Source organism: Oncorhynchus tshawytscha, linkage group LG08 (genome assembly GCF_018296145.1).
Source record: "Oncorhynchus tshawytscha isolate Ot180627B linkage group LG08, Otsh_v2.0, whole genome shotgun sequence".
Taxonomy (NCBI): Eukaryota; Metazoa; Chordata; class Actinopteri; order Salmoniformes; family Salmonidae; genus Oncorhynchus; species Oncorhynchus tshawytscha.
Window position 1 is genome coordinate 87,520,865 of NC_056436.1, and position 22,219 is coordinate 87,543,083.

The following is a 22,219-nucleotide window of genomic DNA, read 5'->3' on the forward strand; positions in this document are numbered from 1 at the left end:
AATCGGCATTTTTTTGGTGTTGGGTGGGTTCTAGAACTCTGTAGTGTCCTCCCACCACCCTAGGACTAACAAGGGTGTGTGGGAGAAAGAGAGAGAAAGGAGGGAGAGATTCAGGGGAGGAGAGCACAGGGAAAAAAATAAAATATTGGGATTCCATTGTGCTGCAAACCAGCATGGTTTCCTCCATATTCTTGTATTGGCCAAATAGATCTTTCCATGTTGTCAAGTCAGGTTTGGGAATAAGCTGAAAAAGACATCTGGTACTGAACATACAGGTCATTAGGGTATAGAGGTTAGGCAGGGTATAGAGGTTAGGGAGGGTAGAGAGGGTATAGAGGTTAGGGAGGGTAGAGAGGTTAGAGAGGTTAGAGAGGTTAGGGAGGGTAGAGAGGTTAGAGAGGGTAGAGAGGTTAGGGAGGGTAGAGAGGTTAGAGAGGTTAGAGAGGTTAGAGAGGTTAGGGAGGGTAGAGAGGTTAGAGAGGGTAGAGAGGTTAGGGAGGGTAGAGAGGTTATAGAGGGTAGAGAGGTTAGGGAGGGTAGAGAGGTTAGAGAGGGTATAGAGGTTAGGGAGGGTAGGGAGGTTAGGGAGGGTAGAGAGGTTAGGGAGGGTAGAGAGGGTAGGGAGGGTAGAGAGGTTAGGGGAGGGTAGAGAGGTTAGGGAGGGTAGAGAGGTTAGGGAAGGTAGAGAGGTTAGGGAGGGTAGAGAGGTTAGGGAGGGTAGAGAGGTTAGGGAGGGTAGAGAGGTTTGGGAGGGTAGAGAGGGTAGAGAGGGTAGAGAGGTTAACGGATAATTTTTCCTAGGAAGGGTCCAGTGTAGTCCACATGTAGTCATGTCCATGGTTTTTCTGGCCATTCCCATTGATGTAATGGGGCGGTGGAGGGGGGGGGTGACTTCCTGTTGCTCATTCTGCACACCGGCTAACCTAATTTTCCACAGCCTGGTCTTTGGCCACCAGACGTATGACCTCGCTAGGCCTTTAATTCTCGACATACCTGGATGCGACTGATGCAACAAATTCAGTAGCAAACCCCACCCTTGTGGTGGGATAACTACTCTTGAACCCCACAGAACACATCCATCTCGAACACTCAAGGCCAAGCGGCGAGTGTAGTAAGGCATGATCTGAGGCTCGGTCACTGTAGGCCATCCTCTCAGGATAAATTCATGCACTTGTGATAGCGTCACATCCTTTGAAGTCCGTTTGCCTGATTTGTGTGTTCACCAGTGCATCATCGAACACATCGATCATCAAGACTTGGTCATTTTCTCCTTCCTAGGCGATGATTTGTGGAATGGGCAGCCTACTCAGAGCATCAGCAGTCCCATGGTATCTAGCTGGCTTGTAAATTATTCTCTACTCGTAGGCCCTGAGCTATACAGCGTAACGTTGAACTAGCTTTTGTTCATGGAACAGAGAGATCAGAGGCGTATGGTCGGTCACGATAGTGAATGTTCTCCCGTACAAGTACTTGTGGAATCTCTGTATTCCGAATATGACAGCCAGTCCTTCCTGGTCAAGCCAGTCCTTCCTGGTCAAGCCTGTCCTTCCTGGTCCAGCCAATCCTTCCTGGTCAAGCCAGTCCTTCCTGGTCCAGCCAGTCCTTCCTGGTACAGCCAGTCCTTCCTGGTCCAGCCAGTCCTTCCTGGTCCAGCCAGTCCTTCTTGGTCCAGCCAGTCCTTCCTGGTCCAGCCAGTCCTTCCTGGTCCAGCCAGTCCTTCCTGGTCCAGACAGTCCTTCCTGGTCCAGCTGGGAGTACTTTCTCCGACGCTGGCGACAATGTTCTTGACATGAACCCGATAGGTTTCTCTGCACCTTTCTCCATCCGGTGGGATAGCACCGCCCCCACTACCATACGATAAGATGAGACCTCTGTCTGCTGAGTAGTGCATGAGCACAATGTTCTTGACATGAACCCGATAGGTTTCTCTGCACCTTTCTCCATCCGGTGGGATAGCACCGCCCCCACTACCATACGATAAGATGAGACCTCTGTCTGCTGAGTAGTACACGAGCACTTCAGCTGATTGCAGTAACACCTTTGACTTCGCAAAATGTTCTTCCGGTCTTTCTGACCATTTCTTTACAGGTTGATGCAGTGGAGCTAAGAGGGTAGAGAGGTTGGGGAGGGTAGAGAGGGTAGGGAGGGTAGAGAGGGTAGGGAGGTTAGAGAGGGTAGAGAGGTTGGGGAGGTTAGAGAGGTTAGGGAGGTTAGGGAGGGTAGAGAGGTTGGGGAGGTTAGAGAGGTTAGGGAGGTTAGGGAGGGTAGAGAGGTTGGGGAGGTTAGAGAGGTTAGGGAGGTTAGGGAGGGTAGAGAGGTTAGGGAGGTTAGGGAGGGTAGAGAGGTTGGGGAGGTTAGAGAGGTTGGGGAGGGTAGAAAGGTTGGGGAGGTTAGAGAGGTTGGGGAGGGTAGAGAGGTTGGGGAGGGTAGAGAGGTTGGGGAGGGTAGAGAGGTTAGGGAGGGTAGAGAGGTTGGGGAGGTTAGGGAGGGCAGAGAGGTTGGGGAGGTTAGAGAGGTTAGGGAGGTTAGGGAGGGTAGAGAGGTTGGGGAGGTTAGAGAGGTTAGGGAGGTTAGGGAGGGTAGAGAGGTTGGGGAGGTTAGAGAGGTTAGGGAGGTTAGGGGGGTAGAGAGGTTGGGGAGGTTAGAGAGGTTAGGGAGGTTAGGGAGGGTAGAGAGGTTAGGGAGGTTAGGGAGGGTAGAGAGGTTGGGGAGGTTAGAGAGGTTGGGGAGGGTAGAAAGGTTGGGGAGGTTAGGGTAGAGAGGTTGGGGAGGGTAGAGAGGTTAGGGAGGTTAGGGAGGGGGAGGTTGGGGAGGTTAGGGAGGGTAGAGAGGTTGGGGAGGTTAGAGGTTAGGGAGGGGAGGGTAGAGAGGTTGGGGAGGTTAGGGAGGGTAGAGAGGTTGGGGAGGTTAGAGAGGTTAGGGAGGTTAGGGAGGGTAGAGAGGTTGGGGAGGGAGGTTAGGGGAGGGTAGAGAGGTGGGGAGGGGAGGGTAGAGAGGTTAGGTTAGGAGGTTAGGGAGGAGGGAGGGTAGAGAGGTTGGGGAGGGTAGGGAGGTTAGGGAGGTTAGAGAGGTTAGGGAGGGTAGGGAGGTTAGGGAGGGTAGAGAGGTTAGGGAGGGTAGAGAGGGTGGGGAGGTTGGGCAGGGTAGAGAGGTTAGGGAGGTTAGGGAGGGTAGAGAGTTTGGGGAGGGTGGAGAGGTTAGGGAGGGGGAGGGTAGAGAGGTTAGGGAGGTTAGGGAGGGTAGAGAGGTTAGGGAGGGTAGAGAGGTTAGGGAGGGTAGAGAGGTTAGGGAGGGTAGAGAGGTTAGGGAGGGTAGAGAGGGTAGAGAGGGTAGGGAGGGTAGAGAGGTTAGAGAGGGTATAGAGGTTAGGGAGGGTAGAGAGGTTAGGAAGGGTAGAGAGGTTGGGAAGGGTAGAGAGGTTGGGGAGGGTAGAGAGGGTAGAGAGGTTGACAGTGACCCATTGTAACCCATTGGCATCCACCTTGTGACCCAGGTACTGCACTTCATCAGTTAACAGTGTACACTTGCTCCTCTTCAGCCGGAGACCGACCTCCGCCATCCTTCTCAAAACCTTCTGAGACGCTCCTCCTTCGTGACTCCTGTGACCAGAACGTCGTCGAGGTAAACCGCTACCTTGGGTATCCCCTGCAGAACTCCCTCCATGGTTCTTTGGAAGATAGCAGTTGTGGAAGACACCCTGAAAGGTAAGCGTTTTATAGGTAAACATCCCCCTGTGGATGTTTTATCGTCAGGTACTTCTGTGAAGCTTTATCCATTAGTACTTGCTGATATGCGTGACTCTCGTCCAGTTTTGTGAACTGTTGCCCTCCTGTTAACGTTGAAAGCAAATCCTCCACTTTGGGTATTGGGGTACAGCTCCAGAGAGGAAACTCTATTTACAGTCAGCGTGTAGTCACCACTGATGGAACCATCTGGGTTTAATATGGGAACAACTGGTGCTGCCCACTCAGAGAACTTGACAGGTATAAGTATATCCTCTGCTAAGAGTCTGTCAATTTCCACATCCACTTTAGGCTTCATGGCATATGGAACGGATCTGGGCCAATAGAATCTGGGAGTAGCATCAGCAGCAACAGGAACGGTAGCCTGGACCCCTTTTAATGTCCCTAGCTCTTCTTTGAAAACACACTTATGCTTTGAAAGCACCTGCTGCAGTGTCAATGTCTCTGTGGTGACATGTTTGATTTCATCCCATCCTTGTCACCAAATACAGTGGGGCAAAAAAGTATTTAGTCAGCCATCAATTGTGCAAGTTCTCCCACTTAAAAAGATGAGAGAGGCCTGTAATTTTCATCATAGGTACACTTCAACTATGACAGACAAAATTAGATTTTTTCCCAGAAAATCACATTGTAGGATTTTTAATGAATTTATTTGCAAATTATGGTGGAAAATAAGTATTTGGTCAATAACAAAAGTTTATCTCAATACTTTGTTATATACCCTTTGTTGGCAATGACAGAGGTCAAATGTTTTCTGTTAGTCTTCACAAGGTTTTCACACACTGTTGCTGGTATTTTGGCCCATTTCCTCCATGAAGATCTCCTCTAGAGCAGTGATGTTTTGGGGCTGTTGCTGGGCAACACGGACTTTTAACTCCCTCCAAAGATTTTCTATGTGGTTGAGATCTGGAGACTGGCTAGGCCACTCCAGGACCTTGAAATGCTTCTTACGAAGCCACTCCTTTGTTGCCAGGGCGGTATGTTTGGGATCATTGTCATGCTGAAAGACCCAGCCACTTTTCATCTTCAATGCCCTTGCTTCACTCAAAATCTCACGATACATGGCCCCATTCATTCTTTCCTTTACACGGATCAGTCGTCCTGGTCCCTTTGCAGAAAAACTGCCCCAAAGCATGATGTTTCCACCCCCATGCTTCACAGTAGGTATGGTGTTCTTTGGATGCAACTCAGCATTCTTTGTCCTCCAAACACGACGAGTTTAGTTTTTACCAAAAAGTTATATTTTGGTTTCATCTGACCATATGACATTCTCCCAATCTTCTTCTGGATCATCCAAATGCTCTCTAGAAAACTTCAGACGGGCCTTGACATGTACTGGCTTAAGCAGGGGGACACGTCTGGCACTGCAGGATTTGAGTCCCTGGCGGTGTAGTGTGTTACTGATGGCATGCTTTGTTACTTTGGTCCCAGCTCTCTGCAGGTCATTCACTAGGTCCCCCCGTGTGGTTCTGGGATTTTTGCTCACCGTTCTTGTGATCATTTTGACTCCACGGGGTGAGATCTTGAATGGAGCCCCAGAGTGAGAAAATTTGATTTTTTCTCATTTTGTCTGTCATAGTTGAAGTGTACCTATGATGAAAATTACAGGCCTCTCTCATATTTTTAAGTGGGAGAACTTGCACAATTGGTGGCTGACTAAACACTTTTTTGCCCCACTGTATGTCTTAGACTGATGTCACCGGACACGGAAGTACATTTTAGTAACTTAGAATAACATTCCCTAATGCACCTGGCAGTTGGGGCGGCAGGGTAGCCTAGTGGTTAGAGCGTTGGACTAGTAACCAGAAGGTTGCAAGTTCAAATCCCTGAGCTGACAGGGTACAAATCTGTCGTTCTGCTCCTGAACAAGACAGTTAACCCACTGTTCCTAGGCCGTCATTGAAAATAAGAATTTGTTCTTAACTGACTTTCCTAGTTAAATAAAAAAATAAATAAGCTTTCTCAAGCATGGTTATATATACAGTTGAAGTCGTTAGTTTAAATACTAATTTTTCAACCACTCCACAAATTTCTTGTTAATTAACAAACTATGACACAAGTCATTTTTACAACAATTATTTACAGACAGATTATTTAACTTATAATTCACAGTATCACAATTCCAGTGGGTCAGAAGTTTACATACACTAAGTTGACTCTGCCTTTAAACAGCTTGGAAAATTCCAGAAAATTATGTCATGGCTTTAGAAGCTTCTGATAGGCTAATTAACATCATTTGAGTCAACTGGAGGTGTACCTGTGGATGTATTTCAAGGCCCATCTTCAAACTCAGTGCCTTTTTGCTTGACATCATGGGAAAATCAAAATAAATTCAGAATATTTTTTTGTAGACCCCCACAAGTCTGGTTCATCCTTGGGAGAAATTCTCAAACACCTGAAGGTACCGTTCATCTGTACAAACAATAGTACGCAAGTATAAACTCCATGGACCCACGCAGCCATCATACCGCTCAGGAAGGCGCGTTCTGTCTCCTAGAAATGAATGTACTTTGGTGCGAAAAGTGCAAATCAATCCCAGAACAACAGCAAAGGACCCTGTGAAGATGCTGGAGGAAACAGGTACAAAAGTATCTATATCCACAGTAAAACGAGTTCTATATCGACATAACCTGAAAGGCCGCTCAGCAAGGAAGAAGCAACTGCTCCAAAACCACCATAAAAAAAGCCAGACTACGGTTTGCAACTGCACATGGGGACAAAGATTGTACTTTTTGGAGAAATGTCCTCTGGTCTGATGAAACAAAAATAGAGCTGTTTGGCCATAATGACCATCGTTCTGTTAGGAGGAAAAAGGGGGAGGCTTGCAAGCCGAAGAACACCATCCCAACCAAGAAGCACGGGGGTGGCAGCATCATGTTGTGGGGGTGCTTTGCTGCAGGAGGGACTGGCGCACTTCACAAAATAGATGGCATCATGAGGCAGGAAAATTATGTGGATATATTGAAGCAACATCTCAAGACATCAGTCACAAAGTTAAAGCTTGGTCGCAAATGGGTCTTCCAAATGGACAATGACTCCAAGCGTACTTCCAAAGTTGAGGCAAATGGCTTAAGGACAACAAAGTCAAGGTATTGGAGTGGACATCACAAAGTCCTGAACTCAATCCCATAGAAAATGTGAGGGCAGAACTGAAAAAGCGTGTGCGAGCAAGGAGGCCTACAAACCTGACTCGGTGGTCCTAACTGACCTAAGACAGTGAATTTTTACTAGGATTAAATGTCAGAAATTGTGAAAAACTGAGTTTAAATGTATTTGGCTAAGGTGTATGTTAACTTCATACTTCAACTTTAGCAGACATTGAAAACAGCTACGGAAATCAGAGTCAATACTGCCATCTATTGGTAAACATAAATATACCTGGTTACTACAAACCCCCATCTTGAGTCAATACTGCCATCTATTGGTAAACATAAATATACCTGGTTACTACAAACTCCCGTCTTGAGTCAATACTGCCATCTATTGGTAAACATAAATATACCTGGTTACTACAAACTCCCGTCTTGAGTCAATACTGCCATCTATTGGTAAACATAAATATACCAGGTTACTACAAACCCCCGTCTTGAGTCAATACTGCCGTCTATTGGTAAACATAAATATACCAGGTTACTACAGTTAGTCACTCAGATATCAAACATTTCTCTCCGCCCTGTTCCAAAATGTGTAGAATTGCAGGAAATTAGCTGTAAAACAAAACTGCCGATGTGCCCTTGAGCAAGGCATTAAACCTGAATTTGCTCTTGGGACGCAGTACTGCTATGGCTGACCCAGGAAAAAACAACACATTTCATTGCACATATCCGGTGTAACTGACAATGAAAATATATTTTAAACTCACCTGGTACCCAGCCAGTAGTTTGCTCGTGGATAGGTCTTGACTCTGACCCCTGACTCCTAGCACTTGACCCCTAACTCACCTGGTATCCAGACAGTAGTTTGCTTCTCCAGTGTGCCTGGGGCATGTCGTGGATGGAGAGGCGCAGGTTGTGGTAGCTGTCTTTAAACAGCAGGACGTGGGGCTCATCAATCAGACGACCACCTAGCTGTCTCTCCATCTGCATCACCTCCTAGAGAGAGACACACACAGAGAAAGAGAGAGAGAGAGAGAGAGGGAGAGAGAGAGGGAGAGACCGAGACAGAGACAGAGAGAGACACACAGAGAGTGACAGAGAGAGACACAGAGAGACACAGAAAGAGAGAGAGAGAGAGAAAGAGAGAGAGAGAGAGAATCAGAAGGAGCAAGGGAGGCACACACACACTAATGGGTGCATGACTTAGTCTGAGGGGGGGGTGAAAAAGCTCACTAGGGGGCAGTGCAGTTCTACACTGATTCTTAACAGGGGAAATCATTTTTTTCAAGTTTTATTCTAATAAATTATATTGAAAAAGTGTTTTAATTACTACATTACCAATCTACTCCCTACCCTGAAAATCCCACCCACAATAATTGATTGACAGGTCTGAAACACTACCACCCTGTGACTCACAAACATCCCGCCTCCTCCCCTGAAAATCCCACCCATAGTGATCGATTGACCGGTCTGAAACACTACCACCCTGTGACTCTCACCAATATCCTGCTCCTCCCCTGGCAATCCCGCCCACAGTGATTGATTGACCGGTCTGAAACACTACCACCCTGTGACTCTCACCAATATCCTGCTCCTCCCCTGGCAATCCCGCCCACAGTGATTGATTGACAGGCCAAACTGTTAAGAATGTGGCCAGGATAAAGCATGACAATGAGGAAATTAAATAAAAAATGGGACGAATAATATTGTTTTACCCAAAAAAGGGTACTTTAATTTTTAAATTGCACATTAAGTTTTCATCTCCTTTTTTGTGTGTCAATGTCCATAAATCCCAGTAATGTAGCACAATTACATGTAAACTTGGATTGATATATTTTCTAGCAAATAGTGTCTCTGGTAGTGTTATCTGCAAGGGCATTGAACAGCTCAGTGTTCAACACCACAAATAGTGTCTCTGGTAGTGTTATCTGCAAGGGCATTGAACAGCTCAGTGTTCAACACCACAAATAGTGTCTCTGGTAGTGTTATCTGCAAGGGCATTGAACAGCTCAGTGTTCAACACCACAAATAGTGTCTCTGGTAGTGTTATCTGCAAGGGCATTGAACAGCTCAGTGTTCAACACCACAAATAGTGTCTCTGGTAGTGTTATCTGCAAGGGCATTGAACAGCTCAGTGTTCAACACCACAAATAGTGTCTCTGGTAGTGTTATCTGCAAGGGCATTGAACAGCTCAGTGTTCAACACCACAAATAGTGTCTCTGGTAGTGTTATCTGCAAGGGCATTGAACAGCTCAGTGTTCAACACCACAAATAGTGTCTCTGGTAGTGTTATCTGCAAGGGCATTGAACAGCTCAGTGTTCAACACCACAAATAGTGTCTCTGGTAGTGTTATCTGCAAGGGCATTGAACAGCTCAGTGTTCAACACCACAAATAGTGTCTCTGGTAGTGTTATCTGCAAGGGCATTGAACAGCTCAGTGTTCAACACCACAAATAGTGTCTCTGGTAGTGTTATCTGCAAGGGCATTGAACAGCTCAGTGTTCAACACCACAAATAGTGTCTCTGGTAGTGTTATCTGCAAGGGCATTGAACAGCTCAGTGTTCAACACCACAAATAGTGTCTCTGGTAGTGTTATCTGCAAGGGCATTGAACAGCTCAGTGTTCAACAACAAATAGTGTCTCTGGTAGTGTTATCTGCAAGGGCATTGAACAGCTCAGTGTTCAACACCACAAATAGTGTCTCTGGTAGTGTTATCTGCAAGGGCATTGAACAGCTCAGTGTTCAACACCACAAATAGTGTCTCTGGTAGTGTTATCTGCAAGGGCATTGAACAGCTCAGTGTTCAACACCACAAATAGTGTCTCTGGTAGTGTTATCTGCAAGGGCATTGAACAGCTCAGTGTTCAACACCACAAATAGTGTCTCTGGTAGTGTTATCTGCAAGGGCATTGAACAGCTCAGTGTTCAACACCACAAATAGTGTCTCTGGTAGTGTTATCTGCAAGGGCATTGAACAGCTCAGTGTTCAACACCACAAATAGTGTCTCTGGTAGTGTTATCTGCAAGGGCATTGAACAGCTCAGTGTTCAACACCACAAATAGTGTCTCTGGTAGTGTTATCTGCAAGGGCATTGAACAGCTCAGTGTTCAACACCACAAATAGTGTCTCTGGTAGTGTTATCTGCAAGGGCATTGAACAGCTCAGTGTTCAACACCACAAATAGTGTCTCTGGTAGTGTTATCTGCAAGGGCATTGAACAGCTCAGTGTTCAACACCACAAATAGTGTCTCTGGTAGTGTTATCTGCAAGGGCATTGAACAGCTCAGTGTTCAACACCACAAATAGTGTCTCTGGTAGTGTTATCTGCAAGGGCATTGAACAGCTCAGCGTTCAACACCACAAATAGTGTCTCTGGTAGTGTTATCTGCAAGGGCATTGAACAGCTCAGTGTTCAACACCACAAATAGTGTCTCTGGTAGTGTTATCTGCAAGGGCATTGAACAGCTCAGTGTTCAACACCACAAATAGTGTCTCTGGTAGTGTTATCTGCAAGGGCATTGAACAGCTCAGTGTTCAACACCACAAATAGTGTCTCTGGTAGTGTTATCTGCAAGGGCATTGAACAGCTCAGTGTTCAACACCACAAATAGTGTCTCTGGTAGTGTTATCTGCAAGGGCATTGAACAGCTCAGTGTTCAACACCACAAATAGTGTCTCTGGTAGTGTTATCTGCAAGGGCATTGAACAGCTCAGCGTTCAACACCACAGTTCCCTCAAAGCTCATCACCAAGCTAAGGACCCTGGGACTAAACAACTCCCTCTGCAACTGGATCCAGGACTTCCTGACAGGCCGCCCCCAGGTGGTGAGGGTAGGTAGCGCACGTGACAAATAAACTTTGATTTGATTTGATTTGAACAAGAACTGTCCATGTAAAAAATGCAAACTGGAGTTTTGCACTTGAATTTGGTCATTGATTATGTTCTCATGAAAATAGTATTGCAAACATGTTATTATTGTATCATTATCTTTATCACATTAGATTTTTGGAGGGTAGCTACAGAAAGTCTTGGATTTCTTCACATTTGATTGTGTTTACAAAGTAAAATGGATTTTAATTGACACTTTTTTTTTGTCAACAATTTACACAAAATGCTCTGTAATTTCAAAGTGGAAGAAAAATGTTATTTATTTTTATGATTAATGAAGAATAAAGCACTAATATATTTTGATGAGTTTTCACACCCCGGGAATCAATACATGTTAGAATCTCCTTTGGCAGAGGTTACAGCTATGAGTCTTTCTGGGTAAATCTCTATGAGCTTAGGACACATCTGGATTGTGCAATATTTTCCCATTATTCAGTTCAGATTTTCAAGCATATTTAAGTCATCTATAATTTGACCACTCAGGAACATTCACTGTCTTCTTGGTAAGCGACTCCAGTGTATATTTGGCCTTGTGTTTTAGGTTATCGTCCTGCTGAAAAGGTGAATTCCTCTCCCAGTGTCTGATGCAAAGCAGACTGAACCAGGTTTTCCTCTAGGATTTTACCCGTACTTAGCTCCATCCTGTTTATTTTCATCCTGAAAAACTCCCCAGTCTTTGCCGATGTCAAGCATACCCATACCATGATGCAGCCACCACCATGCTTGAAAATATGGAGGCAGTTACTCAGTGACGTGTTGTGTTGGGATTTGGCCCAAACATAAGGCTTTGCATTTAGACTTTCCTTCCTCTCCTGCAGCTCAGTTCAGAAGGACGACTGCATATTTGATGTGTCTGGGTGGTTAAATACATCATCCACAGCATAATTATTAACTAGACCATGCTTAAAGAGATATTGAATATTTTTTACCCAGCTACCAATCAGTTGAATCTGTGCTTGACTATGGGACCTTACAGATGTTGTATGTATGGGGGCCAGAGGAAGGGTTAGTCATTCACTACTAGACTGAGGGACCTTACAGATGCTGTATGTATGGGGGACAGAGGAAGGAGTAGTCATTAAAAATCATGTCAACCCCTATCATTTGAGACAGAGGGAATCCATGTTAACTTATTATGTGATTTGTTAAGCCACATTTTACTCCTGAACTCATGTGGGCTTTCCTTTAACAAAAGGGCTGAATACATCTGCAACGACCATGTTTCAGTTTACATTTGTATTACGTTGTATTACGTTTGTATTCATTTGTATTCATTTGTAGAATTTTCTTTTTACTCTGATATTTTGTCTAGATCAATGACAAAAAATTACATTCTATCGGCACTGTAAATCCATAAATTGTGACCCCGAATCTGCAAAAGAAAGAATAACATGTAGCTCTGGGAATATGGGCCATATTTGAACAGTTTGGGCTATAGAGGGTAATATGGGCCATATTTGAACAGTTTGGGCTATAGAGGGTAATATGGGCCATATTTGAACAGTTTTGGCTATAGAGGGTAATATGGGCCATATTTGAACAGTTTGGGCTATGAACAGTTTTGGCTAGAGGGTAATATGGGCCATATTTGAACAGTTTGGGCTATAGAGGGTAATATGGGCCATATTTGAACAGTTTGGGCTATAGTAGGTAATATGGGTCATATTTGAACAGTTTTGGCTATAGAGGGCCATATTTAATATGGGCCATATTTGAACAGTTTGGGCTATAGTAGGTAATATGGGCCATATTTGAACAGTTTGGGCTATAGTAGGTAATATGGGTCATATTTGAACAGTTTGGGCTATAGAGGGTAATATGGGCCATATTTGAACAGTTTTGGCTATAGAGGGTAATATGGGCCATATTTGAACAGTTTGGGCTATAGAGGGTAATATGTATATGAGACGTTAGCCTTTATGAAAGAAAAGGTTGGAGACCCCTGCATGTTAAAGCCACACATTTAAAAAAAAAAATCATTCTACCTTGAGAATCTTACCAAGTTTAGGATAAAGAGAAAATAAAAGGGTTTTACATTTGAACAAAGGACTAGGCTACTACATATCAATGATTGTTTAAATTATCGTTCTGTTTAATAGTGACCTTTTGAACAGCAGCCACAGTGAGTAGTCTACATATTGACAATACATCGTGAAGAAGCAGAATAATCATGAAAATATGAAAAATAACAAAAGTGTAGTCTCAGCAAGCACACTAATTGACCGTTCCGCTTTTCCTCCAACGTTTTTCTGGGGGGGGCGCTGTTGTTTGAAGCACCGTCACCCTGAACATTTTTTTAATGAACTTGTCTCCGCAGCGTACATATTTGATGCAAAGAGGGCGGAAATTGCTTATTTGGTGGATATTACTCACCAAACCAAGCAGAGCTGTTTTATCGAGATAAAAATATCCTGTGTTTGTTTTCTGCATACAGACACAGCTTGGTTACATTATAACCTGGAAGAAGCTACAGTGTATATGGTGTTCAGAGAGCACTGTTACTTTTGTAACCTGTCCGATTGAATTTGGGAAACCAGATGGCAAAATGCAGAATGGTGATAAATGCCTGTAAACAGTTTTTGGTGAGAAACATTATTTCACAGATTTAATTATGGAATATTAGTCCTACTGATTATTTCTCCCTACCTACTAGTGAGCTACTCATTGACAGCCTTCGAGAATACTCATTGACAGCCGTCAAGAATACTCATTGACAGCCGTCGAGAATACTCATTGACAGCCTTCGAGAATACTCATTGACAGCCTTCGAGAATACTCATTGACAGCCCTTGAGAATACTCATTGACAGCCCTTGAGAATACTCATTGACAGCCGTCGAGAATACTCATTGACAGCCCTTGAGAATACTCATTGACAGCCCTTGAGAATACTCATTGACAGCCCTTGAGAATACTCATTGACAGAGAATACTCATTGACAGCCCTTGAGAATACTCATTGACAGCCGTCACAGCCATTGACAGCCTTCGAGAATACTCATTGACAGCCTTCGAGAATACTCATTGACAGCCTTGAGAATACTCATTGACAGCCCTTGAGAATACTCATTGACAGCGAGAATCATTGAGAATACTCATTGACAGCCCTTGAGAATACTCATTGACAGCCGTCGAGAATACTCATTGACAGCCTTGACAGCCCTTGAGAATACTCATTGACAGCCTTCGAGAATACTCATTGACAGCCCATTGACAGCCCTTGAGAGAATACTCATTGACAGAATACCTTGAGAATACTCATTGACAGCCTCATTCGAGAATACTCATTGACAGCCCTTGAGAATACTCATTGACAGCCTTCGAGAATACTCATTGACAGCCCTTGAGAATACTCATTGACAGCCCTTGAGAATACTCATTGACAGCCATCGAGAATACTCATTGACAGCCTTCGAGAATACTCATTGACAGCCCTTGAGAATACTCATTGACAGCCGTCGAGAATACTCATTGACAGCCCTTGAGAATACTCATTGACAGCCGTCGAGAATACTCATTGACAGCCCTTGAGAATACTCATTGACAGCCCTATAGAATACTCATTGACAGCCCTTGAGAATACTCATTGACAGCCTTCGAGAATACTCATTGACAGCCCGCGAGCTACCTGACATGCATTCTTTGTAGGCTGACGGAAAGCTACTCAGAGTCAGTGGGAAAATCTCAATTGCAAAAACCTCACGTCCTCTCGCCTCTTTCCCTGCCTCCTTTTAAAAAAACAATTGGAGGAGAAGGTCAGAGGGGAGGGAGTCCCGAGAAGACCGATGAGTTTTGAGAAGGAGGCGATGAAAGAAGACATGAGGAGAATGCCAAGAGATTCTCCCTCAGAGTCTGAGTGCACTACAGCTAAGCCAATTCAGACATGGCTTTCTCTTCGTGGTTCTGACAGGCAAAGGGAAATGATACAATGAATTTGTTCATGGTACACGCAGCTCAAATGATATGTAACAACACCATCAGACCAACGCAGCTCAAATGATATGTAACAACACCATCAGACCAATGCAGCTCAAATGATATGTAACAACACCATCAGACCAACGCAGCTCAAATGATATGTAACAACACCATCGGACCAACACCATCAGACCAACACTATCAGACCAACACTATCAGACCAACACCACCAGACCAACACCACCAGACCAACACCATCAGACCAACACCATCAGACCAACACTATCAGACCAACAGCGTCAGACCAACAACATCAGGCCAACACCATCAGGCCAACACCATTGGACCAACACTATCAGACCAACACCATCAGACCAACATCACCAGACCAACACCACCGGACCAACACCATTGGACCAACACCATCAGACCAACACCATCAGACCAACACTATCAGACCAACACTATCAGACCAACACCACCAGACCAACACCACCAGACCAACACCATCAGACCAACACCATCAGACCAAAACTATCAGACCAACACCATCAGACCAACACCATTGGACCAACACCATCAGACCAACACCATCAGACCAACACTATCAGACCAACACCACCAGACCAACACCACCAGACCAACACCATCAGACCAACACCATCAGACCAACACTATCAGACCAACACCACCAGACCAACACCACCAGACCAACACCATCAGACCAACACTATCAGACCAACACCACCAGACCAACACCACCAGACCAACACCATCAGACGAACACCATCAGACCAACACCATCAAACTAACACTATTGGACATGAAGCATTGATACACATGTAACAACAACACAGTAGATAAACATTGTCTTTATCAGGTGCCTTTATATTTTAAACACCAGTGGGAATAACTGCACCAACACAGTGGAGGGAGGGACAACTATAGAGGGAATAACTGCACCAACACAGAGGAGGGAGGGACAACTATAGAGGGAATAACTGCACCAACACAGAGGAGGGAGGGACAACTATAGAGGGAATAACACAGAGGAGGGAGGGACATCAACACAGAGGAGGGAGGGACAACTATAGAGGGAATAACTGCACCAACACAGAGGAGGGAGGGACAACTATAGAGGGAATAACTGCACCAACACAGAGGAGGGAGGGACAACTATAGAGGGAATAACTGCACCAACACAGAGGAGGGAGGGACAACTATAGAGGGAATAACTGCACCAACACAGAGGAGGGAGGGACAACTATAGAGGGAATAACACATTCATCAACACAGAGGAGGAGGGACAACTATAGAGGGAATAACTGCACCAACACAGAGGAGGGAGGGACAACTATAGAGGGAATAACTGCACCAACACAGAGGAGGGAGGGACACTCTAGAGGGAATAACTGCACCAACACAGAGGAGGGAGGGACAACTATAGGGGAATAACACAGAGGAGGGAGGGACATCTAGAGGAATAACTGCACCAACACAGAGGAGGGAGGGACAACTATAGAGGGAATAACTGCACCAACACAGAGGAGGGAGGGACAACTATAGAGGGAATAACATTCATCCAACACAGAGGAGGGAGGGACAAAACTATAGAGGGAATAACATTCACCAAGGAGACAGAGGAGGGAGGGACAACTATAGTGGGAATAACCATTCATCCAACACAGAGGAGGGAGGGACAACTATAGAGGGAATAACCATTCATCTGGAGGAGACAGAGAGGAGGGAGGGAGGCAAAACTATAGTGGGAATAACCATTCATCTAGAGGAGACAGAGAGGAGGGAGGCAAAACTATAGTGGGAATAACCATTCATCTGGAGAAGACAGAGAGGAGGGAGGGAGGCAAAACTATAGTGGGAATAACCATTCATCTAGAGGAGACAGAGAGGAGGGAGGCAAAACTATAGTGGGAATAACCATTCATCTAGAGGAGACAGTGGAGGGAGGGACAACTATAGAGGGAATAACCATTCATCTAGAGGAGACAGAGAGGAGGGAGGCAAAACTATAGTGGGAATAACCATTCATCTAGAGGAGACAGAGAGGAGGGAGGCAAAACTATAGTGGGAATAACCATTCATCTAGAGGAGACAGGTGGAGGGAGGGACAACTATAGTGGGAATAACCATTCATCTAGAGGAGACACAGTGGAGGGAGGGACAACTATAGTGGGAATAACCATTCATCTAGAGGAGACAGAGAGGAGGGAGGGACAACTATAGAGGGAATAACCATTCATCTGGAGGAGACAGAGAGGAGGGAGGGAGGCAAAACTATAGTGGGAATAACCATTCATCTAGAGGAGACAGAGAGGAGGGAGGCAAAACTATAGTGGGAATAACCATTCATCTAGAGGAGACAGTGGAGGGAGGGACAACTATAGAGGGAATAACCATTCATCTGGAGAAGACAGAGAGGAGGAGGGAGGCAAAACTATAGTGGGAATAACCATTCATCTAGAGGAGACAGGAGGAGGGAAGCACAACTATAGTGGGAATAACCATTCATCTAGAGGAGACAGGAGGGAATAACCATTCATCTAGAGGGAGGGAGGCAATAACCATTAATCTAGAGGAGACAGGGGAGGGAATAACCATTCATCTAGAGGAGACAGAGAGGAGGGAGGCAAAACTATAGTGGGAATAACCATTCATCTAGAGGAGACAGTGGAGGGAGGGACAACTATAGAGGGAATAACCATTCATCTGGAGAAGACAGAGAGGAGGGAGGGACAACTATAGTGGGAATAACCATTCATCTAGAGGAGACAGAGAGGAGGGAGGGAAAACTATAGTGGGAATAACCATTCATCTAGAGGAGACAGGAGGAGGGAAGCACAACTATAGTGGGAATAACCATTCATCTAGAGGAGACACAGTGGAGGGAGGCAAAACTATAGTGGGAATAACCATTCATCTAGAGGAGACAGAGAGGAGGGAGGGGGAAAACTATAGTGGGAATAACCATTCATCTAGAGGAGACAGGAGGAGGGAAGCAAAACTATAGTGGGAATAACCATTCATCTAGAGGAGACAGAGAGGAGGGAAGCACAACTATAGTGGGAATAACCATTCATCTAGAGGAGACAGAGAGGAGGGACAACTATAAGGGAATAACCATTCATCTAGAGGAGACAGGGGAGGGAATAGAGGGAATAACCATTAATCTAGAGGAGACAGGGAGGGAGGGGGAATAACCATTCATCTAGAGGAGACAGAGGAGGAGGGAGGCAAAACTATAGAGGGAATAACCATTCATCTGGAGAAGACAGAGAGGAGGGAGGGACAACTATAGTGGGAATAACCATTCATCTAGAGGAGACAGAGAGGAGGGAGGGAAAACTATAGTGGGAATAACCATTCATCTAGAGGAGACAGGAGGACGGAAGCACAACTATAGTGGGAATAACCATTCATCTAGAGGAGACACAGTGGAGGGAGGCAAAACTATAGTGGGAATAACCATTCATCTAGAGGAGACAGAGAGGAGGGAGGGAAAACTATAGTGGGAATAACCATTCATCTAGAGGAGACAGGAGGAGGGAAGCACAACTATAGTGGGAATAACCATTCATCTAGAGGAGACAGGAGGAGGGAAGCACAACTATAGTGGGAATAACCATTCATCTAGAGGAGACAGGGAAAGGGAATAACCATTCATCTAGAGGAGACAGGGAGAGGGAATAACCATTAATCTAGAGGAGACAGGGGGAGGGAATAACCATTCATCTAGAGGAGACAGGGAGGAGGGAGGGACAACTATAGTGGGAATAACCATTCATCTAGAGGAGACAGAGAGGAGGGAGGGACAACTATAGTGGGAATAACCATTCATCTAGAGGAGACAGGGAGAGGGAATAACCATTCATCTAGAGGAGACAGGAGGAGGGAGGGACAACTATAGTGGGAATAACCATTCATCTAGAGGAGACAGGAGGGAGGGAAGCAAAACTATAGTGGGAATAACCATTCATCTAGAGGAAACAGGGAGGAGGGAGGGACAACTATAGTGGGAATAACCATTCATCTAGAGGAGACAGGAGGGAGGGAAGCAAAACTATAGTGGGAATAACCATTCATCTAGAGGAGACAGGAGGATGGAAGCAAAACTATAGTGGGAATAACCATTCATCTAGAGGAGACAAGGAGAGGGAATAACCATTAATCTAGAGGAGACAGGAGGAGGGAATAACCATTAATCTAGAGGAGACAGGGAGAGGGAATAACCATTCATCTAGAGGAGACACAGTGGAGGGAGGGAAAACTATAGAAGGAATAACCATTCATCTAGAGGAGACAGAGAGGAGGGAGGGACAACTATAGAGGGAATAACCATTCATCTAGAGGAGACAGGGAGAGGGAATAACCATTAATCTAGTGGAGACAGGGAGAGGGAATAACCATTAATCTAGTGGAGACAGGGAGAGGGAATAACCATTCATCTAGAGGAGACAGGGAGAGGGAATAACCATTAATCTAGAGGAGACAGGGAGAGGGAATAACCATTCATCTAGAGGAGACAGGAGGATGGAAGCAAAATGCGATCTGTTAATTATTATATCATATAAAAAAATCTATCTAAATACAGACTATATCAAAACATAATTGTTGAAAATTAAACATTAATTATAATTTTCTCGTAACAAAAGTGGGGCTGCAAAAACATATGTTTGTTCCCTATTTGGAAAGGAGGGATGCTATTCTGTTGCTCAGGGGACTATGAACACATACACTCACTCACACACATCTTAGGGAGATGGGGCCACTACGTGAAGCCACAGCAGGTCGGCTCACGTTGTCTTAACATTCCTTTAAAATCACATCCCTTTTCTCTGTGTGTGTCTGAGCTCCGGTCTCCTAAGAATTACATTAGCATGCTAATACAGAAGTCTCCCTCTCTCCGCCACCTCTTTACCTCCCCCTCCCTCTCCCTCCTTCTGCTCCCTCTTTACCTCCCCATCTTTGCTATCTCCCTCCCTCCTTATTTCTGCTCCCTCTTTACCCCCCCTCCCTATCTCTGCTATCTCCCTCCCTCCTTATTTCTGCTCCCTCCTTATCTCTGCTACCTCCCTACCCCCCCTATCTCTGCTATCTCCCAACCCTCCCTTCATCTCTTGTACCTGTTCTATGATGATGAAGTCACCACTGTAACCATCCTGCTTATTGTCCCCGCATGGCAGAACTCGTTAATTTCATTTTTTGTTTTTGTGCCAGTACAGATTTGTAAATGCATGCTTATTATTTTAATCTCAGTGGGACGGGAGTAGAGAGCCATTTGTTGCCGTCTCACACACCATCTGGATAATATCCACTGACTTTAGTGTGTGTGTGAGGTTTGAGGTGTGTGTGTGTGTGTGAGATTTGAGGTGTGTGTGTGTGTGAGGTGTGTGTGTGAGGTTTGGTGTGTGTGTGTGTGTGAGGTGTGTGTGTGAGGTTTGAGGTGTGTGTGTGTGGTGTGTGTGAGGTTTGAGGTGTGTGTGTGAGGTTTGAGGTGTGTGTGTGTGTGAGGTGTGTGTGTGAGGTGTTTGTGTGTGTGTGTGTATTTTTATTTTACCTTTATTTAACTAGGCAAGTCAGTTAAGAGCTAATTCTTATTTTCAATGACGGTCTAGGAACAGTGGGTTAACTGGTCTAGGAACAGTGGGTTAACTGGCCTAGGAACAGTGGGTTAACTGGTCTAGGAACAGTGGGTTAACTGGTCTAGGAGCAGTGGGTTAACTGCCTGTTCAGGGGCAGAACGACAGATTGACCTTGTCAGCTCGGGGATTTGAACTTGCAACCTTCCAGTTCCTAGTCCAATGCTCTAACCACTAGGCTACCCTGTGAGGTGTGTGTGTGAGGTTTGAGGTGTGTGTGTGTGTGTGTGAGGTGTGTGTGTGAGGTGTGTGTGTGTGTGTGTGAGGTGTGTGTGTGAGTGTGTGTGTGTGTGTGTGTGAGGTGTGTGTGTGCATGTGAGGTGTGTGTGAGAGGTTTGAGGTGTGTGTGTGTGTGTGTGTGAGGTGTGTGTGTGAGGTTTGAGGTGTGTGTGTGTGTGCATGTGAGGTGTGTGTGTGTGTGAGGTTTGAGGTGTGTGTGTGTGTGTGTGTGTGTGTGAGGTGTGTGTGTGAGGTTTGAGGTGTGTGTGTGCATGTGAGGTGTGTGTGTGTGAGGTTTGAGGTGTGTGTGTGTGAGGTTTGAGGTGTGTGTGTGCATGTGAGGTGTGTGTGTAAGGTTTGAGGTGTGTGTGTGTGAGGTTTGAGGTGTGTGTGTGTGAGGTTTGAGGTGTGTGTGTGCATGTGAAGTGTGTGTGTGTGTGAGGTTTGAGGTGTGTGTGTGTGTGCATGTGAGGTGTGTGTGTGTGAGGTTTGAGGTGTGTGTGTGTGCATGTGAGGTGTGTGTGTGTGTGAGGTTTGAGGTGTGTGTGTGCATGTGAGGTGTGAGGTTTGAGGTGTGTGTGTGCATGTGAGGTGTGTGTGTGTGTGTGTCTGAATGTGTTTGTGAGAAGGAGAGGAAAGGATCTGCCGACTGAACATGTGCTCTACACAACACGCTCTACACAACACGCTCGACACAACACGCTCTACACAACACAACACGCTCGACACAACACGCTCTGCACAACACAACACGCTCTACACAACACGCTCTACACAACACAACACGCTCTACACAACACGCTCTACACAACACGCTCTACACAACACGCTCTACACAACACGACACAACACGCTCTACACAACACAACACGCTCTACACAACACGCTCTGCACAACACAACACGCTCTACACAACACGCTCTACACAACACGCTCGACACAACACGCTCTACACAACACGCTCGACACAACACGCTCTACACAACACGCTCGACACAACACGCTCTGCACAACACGCTCTGCACAACACAACACGCTCTACACAACACGCTCTACACAACACGCTCTACACAACACGCTCTACACAACACGCTCGACACAACACGCTCTACACAACACGCTCGACACAACACGCTCGACACAACACGCTCGACACAACACGCTTTACACAACACGCTCTACACAACACACAACACGCTCTACACAACACGCTCTACACAACACGCTCTACACAACACGCTCTGCACAACACAACACGCTCTACACAACACGCTCTACACAACACGCTACACACAACACGCTCGACATCAAAACAACTCGCAGTGTTAGAGGCGTCACTGCAGACCCGGGTTCGTTCCCGGGCTGTGTCACAACCGGCCTAGCGTCATCCGGGTAAGGGGAGTGTTTGGCTTTACTTGGCTCATCGCGCTCTAGCGACTCCTTGTGGCGGGCCGGGGGCCTGCAAGCTGATCGTCAGTCGGTCGTCAGTTGATCAGTGTTTCCTCTGACATATTGGTTCCGGATTAAGTGGGCCGGTGTTAAGAAGTGCGGCTTGGAGGGTCATGTTTCGGAGGACACGTGACTCGACCTTTGCCTCTCGAGCCCGTTGGGGAGTTGCAGCGATGACAATTGGGGAGAAATACAAAAAAATATACAAAAAAATACAAAAATAAATCGGACGACGCCCTCTACTACA

At 45.7% G+C, this 22,219-nt stretch overlaps 1 protein-coding gene across 1 annotated transcript in view; it reads right to left on the bottom strand.

Annotated features, from left to right (window-relative positions):
- LOC121847038 (netrin receptor UNC5A-like) overlaps positions 1-22,219 on the bottom strand; it is a 275,293-nt gene that overhangs the window by 20,298 nt on the left and 232,776 nt on the right. Inside the window, exon 12 of the mRNA XM_042326336.1 lies at positions 7,685-7,834. Coding sequence (XP_042182270.1) covers positions 7,685-7,834 — 150 coding nt within the window. The remainder of the gene's footprint in view (positions 1-7,684; positions 7,835-22,219) is intronic.